A 13,889-nucleotide genomic window follows, 5' to 3' on the forward strand; every position below is an offset into this window, starting at 1 on the left:
GGCACTGACTGAAGGGCCTAAAACCCACAGGGGGTGTATGTGCCACAGGCTGTGGCAGTGACAGGCAAGGACAGTAAATATTCAGTAATTGAGGAGAGCCAAAGGAAACACAATGGGAAACATACTGGAAGCAACAGACTAAAGTATTAAAGTCTGCAGCTGTCAGCATAAAGAAACAGCTTTGCTGTAATGTCAGAGAATCACAGAATGGTTTGGGTTGGAAGGGACCTTAAAGCTCATCCCACTCCCACCTCTGCCATGGGTAGGGACACCTTCCACTGTCCCAGGTTAATCCAAGCCCTGTCCCAGGTTGATCCAAGCCCTGTCCAACCTGGCCTTGGGCACTTCCAGGGATCCAGGGACAGCCCCAGCTGCTCTGGGCACCCTGTGCCAGGGCCTCAGCTACCTCCCAGGGAAGAATTCCTTCCCAAAATCACATGAAGAAGGACATTTTGGGCAGTGTCTGTGAAATACCTTGACTCAGAGCAGCTGTGCTCTGAGACCTGGGGCAGTCCATTTTTTACAAAAACGGAAAAAAATCATGCCAGCCAGTGTATCCTATAAAACCAGAAAAGGCCAGAGACAAGACTTCGAGGTGACTGGTCCTTCCTTGCTGACAAAGCAGACACCTGCCCTGCAATCCCAATGGTCTGCAGTTTTATTTTTGGCAGATTATAATTAAAATGGCTTTTATGGCTTTAAAAAGAAGCCACGAAGCTGCACGTTTTGGTTGAAGCAGAGAGGTGTGCTCTGGGTGAGGGGACAGTGGCCTTGGCTCTGCTCCTGCCACCTGCCCACCAACACTTCTGGGCAGCCTTGGCTCCCCGGAGTGTTCTTGTTTCTCACCAGCAAGTAAGAATGTTCTGGTTGCTAACCAGTCCAGTCCCACAGGCAGAATAAAAAGTCCTTGTTAAAACCTAGAAAAGCTGGTTTCTAACAAAATCAAATCCAAACACACTTCCTGGGTCGATGCCTTTCTCTCAGGTTCCATCACCCATGCAACGGAACTTCCCCTACAGAGCAATTTAATTCCTCTTCCATTCCACACCTCCCAGTCTTCTCAGGAGCCTTGACAAGCTATTCCTCCATTCCTTTCTTTAACATTTTTTCCTATGCACATCCTTCCTGCCCTTCCCTTCCGTCGCACCCTGTTCCTCTCAGCTATTTTCGGAAGGCAAAGACATCCCGTGTTTTCAGGCCTCTCTTGCCTTCACTTCCTGCTTTAGGAGAAGACACTTCCACCAGCCCCCCGTATGGGCAGCTCTCGGACTCCGGGTGGTGGCCAGAGCACTCCACAGCAGGGATGAAGCCGCTGTCCCACATGCCTGTCCCACACAGCTTGCAGAGGTCGTGCAGGCTGCAGGGGATGCGGGGCAGCAGGTGGAACTGATAGAGCAGACTCCTGGCCTGGAGGGAGAGAGAGGGAAAACAGTCACTCCTCACCAGGGACCAGCATGGAGGGCTGGGGTGAACTCCACTCCTCCTCTTTGGCTGCCTGGGCTTCAGCAAACAGCTTCCTGCCAAACACCTGAGGGTTACCTGAGGCACTGGGGGCAGTGGCAGGTCACAGGGGCTGCCACACACCACAGCTCATCCCATGGCCCCAGTCGCTGCCAGCTGAAAGGAACGGGCACCATGGCACCACAGCTCTGTCTCCATTTCCCTGAGCAGGTTATCCAAACAAGGGTTATCCCAACGACACTGCCACCTCCCAAGCACTCAACAACTACCGCCTCCTCCTGCAAATCTTGTTTCCAGGCAAACAGCAGCATCCCACCCAGGCAGCCACGGGGATACAGGAGATGCAAAGCTGAAGCAGCAGTCCCTGGGTTTCTGAATACTCTGACTCATCTCTGGACCTTGTCCCACACGGGCACCTGGGCATTTACCTTCCTGAGTACGAGCTCCCCGTTCATGTGCATGGCCAGGTTGCTGAAATGCAGCAGCATCTGGTCAGTGGCCAGCTGCTGCTCGATGACGTCGTCCCCATAAATCACCACGATGGCCACGCAGATGAAGAGGTGGAAATAGTCTGTCTGGAATGGGAACACAGGGGCTGCAGGTGGAGGCAGAGCTCCAGAGCTTTGGCTCCACCTCCCACCCTCCACAAGCAGGTCCTTGGTGAGAGATTTTGCTCCCTTCAGTTCTGCCCAGTGATGAGAATGTGAGTCACTGGTGACTTCTGAACCACAGCTGAGCCAAAGCCTCTTTACTTCACAGCACAGCAGCAAGGTCTGCACCAGTGTTTGAACCATAGAGCAGATTTTTGGGAAGACATTTCCCAGCTGTGTAAGAGAAGCCTGAACTTCAGAAGCAGGTGTTCAGCATTTCCTGAAACACCTCCTTGTGAAGCCCACACATCCCCAAGGAGGAGAGGCAAGCAGGGCTCCATCCTCCTGCCACTCAGATAAACCTCTGCAATAGTCCCAGACCCAGCTTATTTTGGCTACTTTGCTTTGAAGAGCCTTTCTGGAAACCCTCAGTGCTGAGGCTGAGGACTCAGCCAGGATGTGCCGTGCCCTGGCAGCTGCCTCACCTGGTAGTGAGCCCAGCACGCTTCCCACATGCGCAGCGCCTCGGCCTCCGGGAACTCCCTCTTGAAGCAGAGCAGGATCCAGCGGTGGCAGAAGAGCATCTGCAGCCCGTCCTCTCCCAGGGCACACAGGTGCTGGTGGAAGCGGGGGTGCATCAGCCGCAGCAGCTCGCGCAGGTACAGCTGCAAAACACACCCGGGCTGGCTGGAGAGCTCTTCTCTCCCAGCTGCCACTTCACAAGAAGGATGGTTGTAACTGCTGGAGTACCTCAGTCACCCAGGATCAATTCTACCCACCAGGTATTTCCATAGAATATCCTGAATTGGAACTGATCCACAAGGATCGTCGAAGTCCAGCTCCTGGCCCTGCACATGGCAACCCCAAGGATCACCCCAAGGATGTAGTGGCTCTGGAGTGTGATTTGGAATGCTGGACCCCTCCAGCTCAGGAACAGGGGAGAGGAGAAGCCATGACAAGGCTGAAGGGAGCCCAGCACTCAGCCTCACCAGCTGCTTCTCCATGTCCTCATCCCGGGGGGAGCTGATGAAGATCGTGTTCTGCATTAACCCAACAAAGCACCAGAAAGTATCCGACTCGTCCAGAACCTCTGCCAGGAGTGGGGCAACCAGGTCAGACATGCCCTGGGAGTATCCAATGGCTGGGTTAAACACTGCATAGTTCAGCAAGATCCTCCTGGAGCAGAGACACAAATGCAGAGGGGACAGGTGAGGGCAGGTGACAGCATCATCTCAGTGACAAAGACACAGGGCCTCATGTAAGGTGCTATAACACAGACAGGGAAACCCTGCTGCAAAACCCAGTCCTGTGGCATAAACTTCAGAAAAAGGTTTGGCATTCACAGGCAGCAAAATATAAACAGAAAATGAGAATTTAAAAATATGAGGAGGACAGAAATGAATGGCCCATGGGAAAGGAGAGATGATGCCCAACACATCCATAAACCTCCAAGCCATGCTGTTGGATGAAACCCAACTCTTTTGAGATCACACCTTTACAAGTCACACTGTCATGGAGCAGACTCTGGTGTGCTTGTCCTCTACCCCACCAGGAGAACCACAGACCCAAGCACCTGCCCACAGCCCTACCACAGCACCTTTGCTGTGCCCGTGTGTGCAGGGAAGCTCAGAGTTGGGAGCAGGGTTATAGGACTGAGAAGGGAACTACAGCAGCAGTGGGAGCACTGGGGAAGTCCTTGCTGCTGCATCCCGTGGTTGCAGAGGCACGGTGGGTGCTGTGCAGCATTCCCAGGCAGCCGGGGCTGGGGGCTGACTAACATTGAGCAGGACATGGCTTTTAGGACACTGGAATCAGACACTTCACCTCATGGTCTCCACATTTGGGTTGTCCTCCCCTCGGAAGAACTGGTTGCTGCGGTCGGTCCTCACGACGTCCTTGTCCACCGTGAACTGCACCTGGCGCCAGAAATCCTTCTGCTCATCTGGAGTCATGGACAGCCTGCACACCACACAGCAACAGCAGAGAGTTGCCAAGAAAGGAATGTGATTGCCACAAGGAACAAAAAGCCTCATTTCAGTCTTAGTTTGCAGAGAAAAACTATTCCTGTACCGAGTTTCCTCAGCACCTGAAAAATAGACCAGCAGGTCTGTCCAGAACAGTGGATTGTCTGTCCCAAGGGATTACTGGAAGGAGCCTCCTGGGTTATAAACAGGATGACATGATGTGTTTGCTGCAATAAACACTTCAAAAGCATCAGACTCTGCTCTCCACTGCCCCTTGGAACTCAGCACATCAGAACTCACCACTCTGGTTTGATTGTCTCCTGATTATTAACAGTACTGTGCCCCTCCAGCTTCAATGTACCCCCCTCCATTTAACAACACACAAATCTTTCATTAACAACCTTCTGGAATTACATAACCCTTCTCATCCCTTATTTTTATGTACATTTTATTCATAAAGAAATAAAAGATCCCAATTTTACCTTCAGTGTTCTAACCCAAGCCTTGCCTGGGAGGTGTTTCCCTGCATGGCTCTCACAGGGCTGCTCCCAGAGCCCAGGTAAGGAAATGTCTGAGCTCTGTGGAGTTGGCTCCAGAGCCTCAGCAGTGCCCAACACCTCCTTCCCCATCCCCGCCGCTCCTCTACTCCAGCCTCTCCTCACGCAAGGATGCAGAGACTGAGGTGTCACTGTGACATCCAGCCCAAGGAAGATGAGCAGGGGAGGATGATGATGGTCTGTTACCTTTTCTCCTGGATCTCAAAGTATTCTTTCCTCTTCTGCAGCCTCAGTGCCTCTCTCTCTTCAGAGGTGGACTCGTAGCTGTAGTAGTGCAGCAGAAAGGGCCACACCTCCCCACGGATGGAAATATCAATCCCACCAAAGAAAATGGCCTGGAAGAAGGAGCAAAAGTTATGGCTGGTACAGTTTCACATTCTCAAAAACAGCAACAGGCAACTGCCCGCTGCTGTGCTTTGGTGCCTCTGCAGCTCTTTCCTGACAAGTGACGCCTTGATTCAAGCTCCTGCAATTTGCACATGTTTAGAGGGAAAGTGCTGGCCCTCTATTCCCAGACCAGACACAAATCAGGCTCATTTCAATGTCAATAACCACCCCCGGAGAGGCTCTATGATTAACGTGTCGTTCTCATGTCACGGCTTAATCCCAAATCCTGGAGACACTACACTGCACTGCAAACTTCTCTCTCAGGGCCCGGGCCCCGTGCTCCCCTCAGCCCTGTTATTTCATACAGCAATCTCAGCTCATACAATCTCACTTCATACAATCTCAGCTATTTCAACCATCTCAGCTCTTTCAGCAATCTCCAGTGCTCTCTGTGACTTGGTCACACATTCTGCAAACACAGCAGGCACTGGACACTTTGGTTTATTGATTCCAAACGGCAGCAGAAGTGGGACAGCTCCTCGGTCAGAGTCACAGAGTCACACCCACCACAGAGTCACAGAATTGTTAGGGCTGGAAGGGACTCTGGAGATGCCCAGTCCAACCCCCCTCGCCAAGGCAGGGTCACCTAGAGCAGGGGACACAGGAACACGTCCAGGTGGGAATCCAGTCCTCCAGCCAAGGCTTCACTCAGGTCTCCCTCCTCCCAAAAGCCCAGCTCTTGCCCTGGCAGGAACACAAACTGCTGCAGCTCCCCTGGGGACCCGCACTCAGCACAGGAGAGAACACAGGAGAGCCCCTCACCTTCCTCAGCCTGTACTCCTCCTCCACCTGGCCGGCCTCGTTGAGGTGGTGCAGCCAGGCTGCCACGTCCAGGCGCCGCTGGGAGTTCTCCTCGGGGTGCGTCTCCGAGGAGGGCAGCTTGGGGCGGCGGATGGAGAACTGCATGCAGGTTTTCTCATCTGCAAGCTGCTGAGGGGGCAGAACAAACCACAGCTGCAGCAGGAGCCAGGGAGAGCAGCACAGTGTGAAACGCAGAGCAGGGAAACCTCTGCATGCTTCATGTAGGATTAAGCACTGAGGAGCTGCACTTGGGAAGGTTTTGTTGGCTTTTTTTTTTTTTTTTAATTCCAACCATTGCAATAACAAGAGTGATTAGAATAATTAAAATCCACCACGAAACAGCTTAATCTTAAAAAAAAATAGTTTCCATTCCTCCTCCAATCTTATCCCTGACCTGAAACTGAATTAATGCTGCTTACAGCAAAACTTGCCCCTGCCAGGAATGCCTGCAATAAATTACATATGATTGGCCATATACAAAGGGATTGCTGTTAGGAGAGCGGGGAACTGCGCTGCCAGGCTCTCTGAGGGCACTCAGGATCCCAGTGCAAGGCTGCAGCTGACATTTAATTTAAAAATCAAAGGTTGCTCAATGCAAAAAGTGAGCCCATGCGACCGTAATAAGAAAAGCAGCGGGGGGCTCTGTGGGAAGGATGGAAATTTAAAAATCACTGTTTCTAATAAGCACATACAATATCTTAAACAGATAATTAAAGAGCTCTTATCACATTTGTATGTAGATTGAACAAAATATGGCAAGATGCCTTGTCAAAACATTCTCCAAATGGAATGTTATGCATCACAAGATGGATGAAAGGCTCTGACACAATTTCCAACCTATCTCTGCAGATTTCCAGACACCTTCTGTGCCTAAAGGACAGCGCTGACCTGTCAGGCCCATCAAAATCACTAAGTAAATCTTCTGGATGATCTTCCCCCATATTGCACAGGTAGAACAGGAATGGATGGAGACAGACAAGTCCGAGAGACACCTTGAGTCCAGTTTGCATTTCCATCCTAAACACCCAGCATCTGGCAGCTTCCTGCCTGACCTGGTGACATGAACTCAAAGCCTCATTTCTCCAGCACACCAACCCATGTGTGAGACACGTGGCCCCAAGAGCCTGGCTCAGGTACCTGGTCCTTGAGATGTGTCTCTGTGCAGTACTTCCATTGCTGAAACACTTCGGACAGTTTATCCAGGCCACCGTGGTGAAAATGGAAGATCTTGTACTGGCTCTCCCTGCTTGCCACCACCAGCTGCCCACAGGTACATGCCTCATCACTGTGGGAACAATGGAGAGCAACCTGCAGGGGTCACCCAGCACCACGAGGGACCAGCAGAACCCTCGGGGAGAGACAGTGCAGAGCAAGTCACAAAGTGCAACACCAAGCTGCCCCATAAAACAGGGCACAGAGGCAGCTTTACATCCCTGGGACTCACTGATCCTTACGGGTCACTTCAACTGAGACACTTCATGATTGTGTGACATGGTCATAGTGACAATTTTCTCCACTTGTGCCTGGTAACAGCACTATTTTTACCCTTCCTTCACATGAAGGATTTAAAATTTGTCTTCCCTGGAGGAAAAACCACAGGAAGTCTGCCCCAGAAACATTAAGGCAGTACACAAAGTCAGCTCCTAGGGATGTGTAGACTTGCTCGCACACAGCTCTGTCCAAAGAAACAGGGAGTGAGAGCAAAAAAAAGGGAGTAAAAATGTTTTTGCAATGATTTGAAATAAATTTTGTAATAATTTGAAAGATAACTGAGGAGGCTAAGAGCAGCAAGACTCCAGAGGAGCCTGGTGAGGGGCAGGCAAAAGAAAAGGTACCATAGATAAAGATGTTTTTCATATCCCCAGGTTATGTGAAGCATTTATGGTATGACAGCTAAGAGCAACCTTTACTTTACTAAAAATAAAATCCTTTTGACTCTGTAGCTGTAATTCAGAGGCTCTCCTTGGGAAGGCTGACACTCACTTTCCTGGAGACAATTGTTCTGGAAAGGCTTCCAGGTAGGATTGCAGAAATCACCTCTGCCCAGAGCCCCAACATGGAGCATGCGCAGCTCACACACAATTCACACAACTCACACACAGCTCACACATAGTTCACACACAATTCACATGATTCACACAGCTCACACACAATTCTCACACAGCTCACACACAATTCACGATTCACACAACTCACACACAATTCTCACACAGCTCACACACAGCTCACACACAACTCACACAATTCACACAACTCACACACAGCTCACACAAGGATCCAGTACCTGAAGAAAAGGCGAAGGGATCTCATTTGTCCCAGGTCTACTCTGAAGACACCACACACCTGCTCGAGGGCAAATACCTTCTGCTGTTCATCCCATCTGGTGCTCTGCGTTTGCCCATTGTTCTCCTGGGACTGGGCACTGGTGTCCAGGCTGGAGGCAGAGCTGGTGGAGCAGGTCATGCGATTGTCACACGTGTCCCTGTGGACAGAGCGTGGGGACAAAAACCCCATCAGCCATGGGAGGCTGTGGGTACATGCAACAATCACAGATGCTCCATGTTAAAAACCTTTAGTCAGAGTTCTGAAACTGGCATTCATTCACCAACTACATTATTTAAATTAATCCCTACCATCCCAAAAAGCATCCTGCTGTTGGCCTTTTCCTAAAGTTCTTGCATGTAGAACTGGGGAGAGCCAAACTCATTCCTCAAAACATCAACTTTTGAGAAGGTAAAATGAAGAAGCTCAAGCAATGCCCTCAGTGTCCAGCTCAGCCACTCAACATCAGGATGGGAACAGGAGGAATGAGAACATTCCAACAGCAGCGTGGACCTGAGATCTCATCTGGGAAATTGCCTCTTTGACCAGTAAGATCCAAAGATGTTTCCCCTGAACTTGAGTTTCTCATTACACCTCTGCAAGAGGACCTGCCAAGACTGGATTCATGTCTATAAACTCTAGACAAATGGTTTCCACCTGCAGTCTTGAACCTTGGCAGAGTTAGGATTAGGAAATCACACCTGAGTTCTTCAATCCACCATAAAGTAGAGAAAGTGAACCCAACCCTTTCCCAGTCCACCCCAGATCTCCAGCTTTAAATGCAAACTGAGTTCAAACTCAAAAAGCCCCCATTTCCCCACCAGCCCCCATCCCAAAGGAAAAATATCAGTGCTTTGGGAATTAAGTGAATGTGAAACTGTGACCCTTGGCTCGTAAAAAGGCCAATGCACGTGAACAATCTCGGCGCGGGCTCTGAATGGGCTCTGCTGTGAAATTGGGGTTTGCCAGACAAGGCCCGGAGCAGGTACAAAGCAGCCCCCTGCAAGGCCACTTTATGTGGTGTTTTCTAATCCTCTTATCCAACAATGTGGGCACTGAAGGCTGGAAATCACACACTCAGCATGCACTTCACATCCGTGTGCCTCCCGCGCCTGGCTCCAGGGCCTCTTCCACAGGAGCAGCAGAGCAGCAGCGCCCTACGGGCCAGGGCAGCACATCCCGAGGGACAGGGCTCTGGACAGCCCAGCCAGCTGGGTTCATTTTCATCCCAGCCCTGCTCCAGTGTGTGGCTCAGCTCTCCCAGCCCCTTCCTGCTCCTGTGGCACTGGAGGAGACCAAGGCTGGTTGACTCTGGCTAAAGGAGCAGCTCCATGGATCTCTGGGAAGTTCTGCTGCTTCGGTTTTTGGAAAGAAAGCAGCAAAGCAGAACTCACACTCAGGCCATTTGGTGGATGAGGACTCAGAAGGAAGGTGGCAATAAGGGTCACACCATACATCCAAACTCACTCCAGGTTAGACAGGATACCTTTGACCACAGGCACAGCTGTGCACCATCCCCTGCCTTGGGGATTTTTCCATGAAGATTGTACTGGCCTTTATGAAAAATCAAGCATTACTTTCTGATACGGTGGCAAAATGTAACACTTTCTAAAACACTGAGTATCTAACATTAACACAGATGTAACAAGAGTCCTGGTACAAGACACTTGGGCTGGACTGCCTGCTAGGAGCAGCTGGTATTTATGGAGCAACACTTCATAACAGCCACAGCTGGTTACACAGGATTTTCCTGGAAGAGATGACTCAAACTAACTCAAAGATTAAGCAGAGGCAACCCATTTTCTAATGGCAAAAGGGCTGGACGATGGGTTGGTGTGAGGATCATGTGGGTCGTGGTCACAGAGGTCCACATGCCAGATCTTCAAGAACATCATCTGAAATGACCAGCAGAAATGTCCAGAGAACTGCCAAGAAATGAGTTACCACTAGAGCTGGCTTTGATGCTGGGCATTCCATAGCTCTTCAGCGCACACAGCATTTCCAGCTGCAGTTCCCTGTGCTCCAAACCCCAAATGTGCCCCAGATGCAGCTGCAGCCAGCTGAGACCCGCGGGCAGGAGAGGCCGGGCACAGCGCTGGCACTGGGGGAACCTCCGGAAATGCTTCTCCAAGACAAATGTTTACAGTTCCCATGCAGCCACCGGCGACAAGCTCGCACACGCATCCCGGGCACAGCAGCTCCTGTGTCAGGGGTTCAGCCCTTGCAGGCAGCAAGAAGCACCAGGGGTGAGCGGAGTGCCTCAGCCTGCGCAGCCCGGGGAAATTCCGATGGTCTCGCTGACGTAGAGGGTGAAATCTGAAAGAGACACCTGTGCCCTCCCTGCCCTTCACAGGGGTCAATGGACACAAACATTCACACTCAGGACAGATCAGAGACAGACCCACCTCGTGCTGGTGCTGGCTGAGTCACTGGGGAAATTTGGAAAAAACCCGCACTGTGTCTAAAATTACTTTTTCCTGTACATATTGATTGAAAGAAAAATTGAAAATACTGTAATCTCTGGATTACTTTTAAATAAAATTTTAATATTGAGATCATTCTGTAGGTCAGTAACAATAAGCAGTATGATCTCTGCTAATTTTGTGGGGTCTGGGGAGTCCTTTAACTCAAGATAGACAAATGCAGGGGAAGAGTTTATTGTTTGTCAGACTAGTCTATCTGTTGGATGAGGAATGTATCCCAGAGCACCCCATAAAAGCAGGAGTTGAAGCACTGCAATGCAAATAGCCAGAGGAACATTCCAGAGAGACTTTGGGTTGTGGGATCCAGGAAAAAACAGAGCACCAACTAGTACACAGCACTGGTCAGCAAAACAACAAGTGCAGTGGGGCACAGGAATAAAAGGGACAGGTTAAAAAATCAAGGAGGATTAGAAAACCTGGGTCAGGAAAATATGGGCCATGTTCATGTGTTCAGTTCAAGAAGGTCATGGAGGGGCTGGAGCGTGTCCAGGGAAGGGAATGGAGCTGGGGAAGTGGCTCAGCCTGGAAAAAAGGAGGCTCAGGGGGGACCTTCTCATTCCCTGACAGAAGAGTGGAGCCAGCCAGGGGACAGGACAGAAGGAAACAGCCTCAAGTTGTGCCAGGGGAGGGTCAGGTTGGATATTGGGGAAAAATTCTTCATGGAAAGGGCTGTCAGACATTGGTACAGGCTGCCCAGGGCAGTGGTGGAGTCCCCACCCCTGGAAGGATTTAACAGCCAAGTGGATGTGGCACCTGGGGACATGGTCAGTGCTGGCCTAGGCTGTGCTGGGGAAACGATTGGACTCGTTGATGTCTGAGGGCTTTTCCAACCCAAACGATTCTGTGATTATGGGATTCCACTTCAGCCTTTTGCCCTCCACCCTTGTCTCAAAACACATCCCATTCCTGCCAGGGAGCAAGAACAGGGGCTGAGGTATTTTCTCCACTCAACAATCAACTACAGCAGCCAACCATATCCAAATTCCTGGAGCTTTTGTAGCCCCAAGGAGCCACCATTCCCCTCCCACCCCATGGGACCTCTTGCATGCCCCGCTGAGGAGCTCAGGTGAGACTCAACCTGCAGCAGTGGGACCCAACTCACTGTTCCAAAGCCCTGGAACACACCTATGGCACAGAGAGAGCTAAACCCAATTATTATTTCTGTTCCAGAGACCTGCCCTGATTACCTGGGAAGCCAATTTCAGCAACAAAGACCTAATAACTCATTTTACGATGTGATGTGACAAAGGTAATTACGAGAGAGAAAGGGGCTGAAGGCTGCAGCCATGATGTGGCAGTTACCCAAGCTGTCAGCCTGCACCACCTGATTCCCAGTGAGCCTCCTGCTGGAGCCAAGCCCTGCTGCTGGAGCTGGCTCTCCATCACCCCGGCGCTAATGCACGCTGTCACTAATAACAGCTCCCACAGCCCCAGCATTCCTGCACGCCGGCTTGGGACCATCATTTACAGACAATGAGTATCATCATAATGTATGAGCATCCATGTAATGGGAATTACATGCCCCTTTTCCTCCCCAGGGGTTAGCATTTCTCTGTTTCTCCACTATTCCCCACAGGCACTGACCTTCTGGGTTCCTCTTCTTCCCAGCAAGGTGAAACAGCTCCTGGCAGCATCAGCTGCTAAGACAGACAGCTTCAAACAAATAATCCACCAAGAAGAGTTCAAAGCTGTCCTGAAATGCCTAAAAATTTAGTGCAGTGGTTGTACAGAGTAAGGTAATACTGAGTATCTGGAACCCAAATCCATTGGTCTGATAAAAAAAAGTGTCCTTGACAATATACATATATTATAAACTGAAACATGCTGAATTCAGTGACACAAAAGACATGCAAAGGAAACCAGACTGGTAATTTAGGATTAAAAAAGAGATGCTGAAATGTGTCTGCTTGCTCTGCAGAACAGGGCTGGAAAGACACTCACAGGACAGCACCAGCTTCCCACGGAGTGTGGCACACAGAGCCAGCCACAGGCAGGGAAATGCTGCTGTCACATTCTGACCAGCACAGACGAGTAACCAGGTTAAGAACTGTGTTAAAGCCACCCTTTGGCTGAAAACATTTAGAACTTGAAGTTTCTGTGCCTTAGAGAACCTCAACAGAATCGATTTCCATTGACAATGGTGACTGGGGAACAAGGTGTTAGATAGCCTGGATTTAGAAAGCCTAGCCAGGATTTCTAAAATTAAATATCAAAGCATCCTCACGTGGAAGCATTTCTATACATTTGCAAACACCTGGGAAACAAATCTAACAATTCCTCCTATTTGTTGGGGAAACCTGGAAAAACTACTCAGGCTGTTACAGTACAAAGTACACTGATATCAACGTGCACTTTCCAAGAGCTTGTTCCACAGGCTTTCCATTGATCTGTTTGCTTTCAAAACATAAATTTCCCCACGTTGAACTGCACTAAATACTATTTAGTAGCTAATTAACTTTCTGTGCTGAAAACCTCCTGTAATTGCACTTCTTTCACCTTTTTGAGCCCGTGTCCCCCGGGGAACCCAAGCTGTCCTACGGCATTTGTTCTGCTCGTTTCTATCTCACAGGCACAAGTTCCTCCCTGACACCGGGCTGCCAATCACGGCGCCAGAGGTCACTGGAGACCAAATTAGGAGCACTCTGCCTCTGACAAACTTGCTTCGCTTAGCTTGTTGTAAAGGGAAAATAAACAGTTACGAAAAATAATTGTATCCTTTCAAGCAGGGCACCGGGAAGCAGATCCAAGCGCTTGTCCAAGTCAGCGCATTGTTGTTAGTCACTCCTCGCATTCCTGTTATTAACAACACCCGAGGAACAGGCTGTTTACATCTCAAAAGCGATGGAGTCCCTCCCTCCCCTCGGACCGAGCAGAGGGTCTGCGGCCAGAGCCTTGCTCAGGGACTCCTCAGGCACCCTCTGACCTTGGGCTGAAACAGCAAGTTCACCGTCAGGGACGGGGCTGGGAATTAACAACAGCTCTGCCAACGCCAGCCTGACAAATAAACCGCTGCAACACGGCGAGGGACTCGCGGAAACCCGATTATGCAGCTCTGCCTTCTGACGGGCGTAATTGGTTTGTCCTTGAGAAATAAAGATCAAACCGATTTGTTCTGCTTTACGGGGCTATTGCAATCCGTATTCCCAGCGCCCTGCCTGCCTTCCCAGAGCTTCCCAGCACCTGGCACAGGTAGAACACGGATTTCCATCCCAGACATTGGTGACAGCAGTGGCCAGGGGGTACCCACCGTCCTGCCCTGTACTGAGAAGGGTGAAAGCCTCCCCACACTGGGGCTTTGTTGCTACTCATTCATCCCTCCAAGCC

At 50.4% G+C, this 13,889-nt stretch overlaps 1 protein-coding gene across 8 annotated transcripts in view; it reads right to left on the reverse strand.

Moving 5' to 3' along the window:
- Window positions 1-640: 640 nt before the first annotated feature.
- The window catches only part of TBC1D16 (TBC1 domain family member 16), a 28,348-nt gene continuing 15,099 nt past the window's right edge, over window positions 641-13,889 (reverse strand). For 4 of the 8 annotated variants that reach the window (XM_041485761.1, XM_041485757.1, XM_041485764.1 and 1 more), the window contains 10 exons: window positions 8,045-8,242; window positions 6,898-7,045; window positions 5,722-5,889; window positions 4,759-4,907; window positions 3,876-4,010; window positions 3,041-3,227; window positions 2,831-2,899; window positions 2,537-2,716; window positions 1,890-2,036; window positions 641-1,407 (listed from right to left, as the gene is read on the reverse strand). In XM_041485761.1, coding sequence (XP_041341695.1) covers window positions 1,162-1,407; window positions 1,890-2,036; window positions 2,537-2,716; window positions 2,831-2,899; window positions 3,041-3,227; window positions 3,876-4,010; window positions 4,759-4,907; window positions 5,722-5,889; window positions 6,898-7,045; window positions 8,045-8,242 — 1,627 coding nt within the window. In that variant the 3' untranslated portion in view covers window positions 641-1,161. Of the gene's footprint in view, window positions 1,408-1,549; window positions 1,664-1,889; window positions 2,037-2,536; window positions 2,717-2,830; window positions 2,900-3,040; window positions 3,228-3,875; window positions 4,011-4,758; window positions 4,908-5,721; window positions 5,890-6,897; window positions 7,046-8,044; window positions 8,243-13,889 lie in introns of those variants that run through there. The other 4 variants (XM_041485758.1, XM_041485762.1, XM_041485760.1 and 1 more) reach the window with 4 other exon arrangements.

This window comes from Pyrgilauda ruficollis, unplaced genomic scaffold, assembly GCF_017590135.1.
Source record: "Pyrgilauda ruficollis isolate IOZ18807 unplaced genomic scaffold, ASM1759013v1 scaffold72, whole genome shotgun sequence".
Classification (NCBI taxonomy): Eukaryota; Metazoa; Chordata; class Aves; order Passeriformes; family Passeridae; genus Pyrgilauda; species Pyrgilauda ruficollis.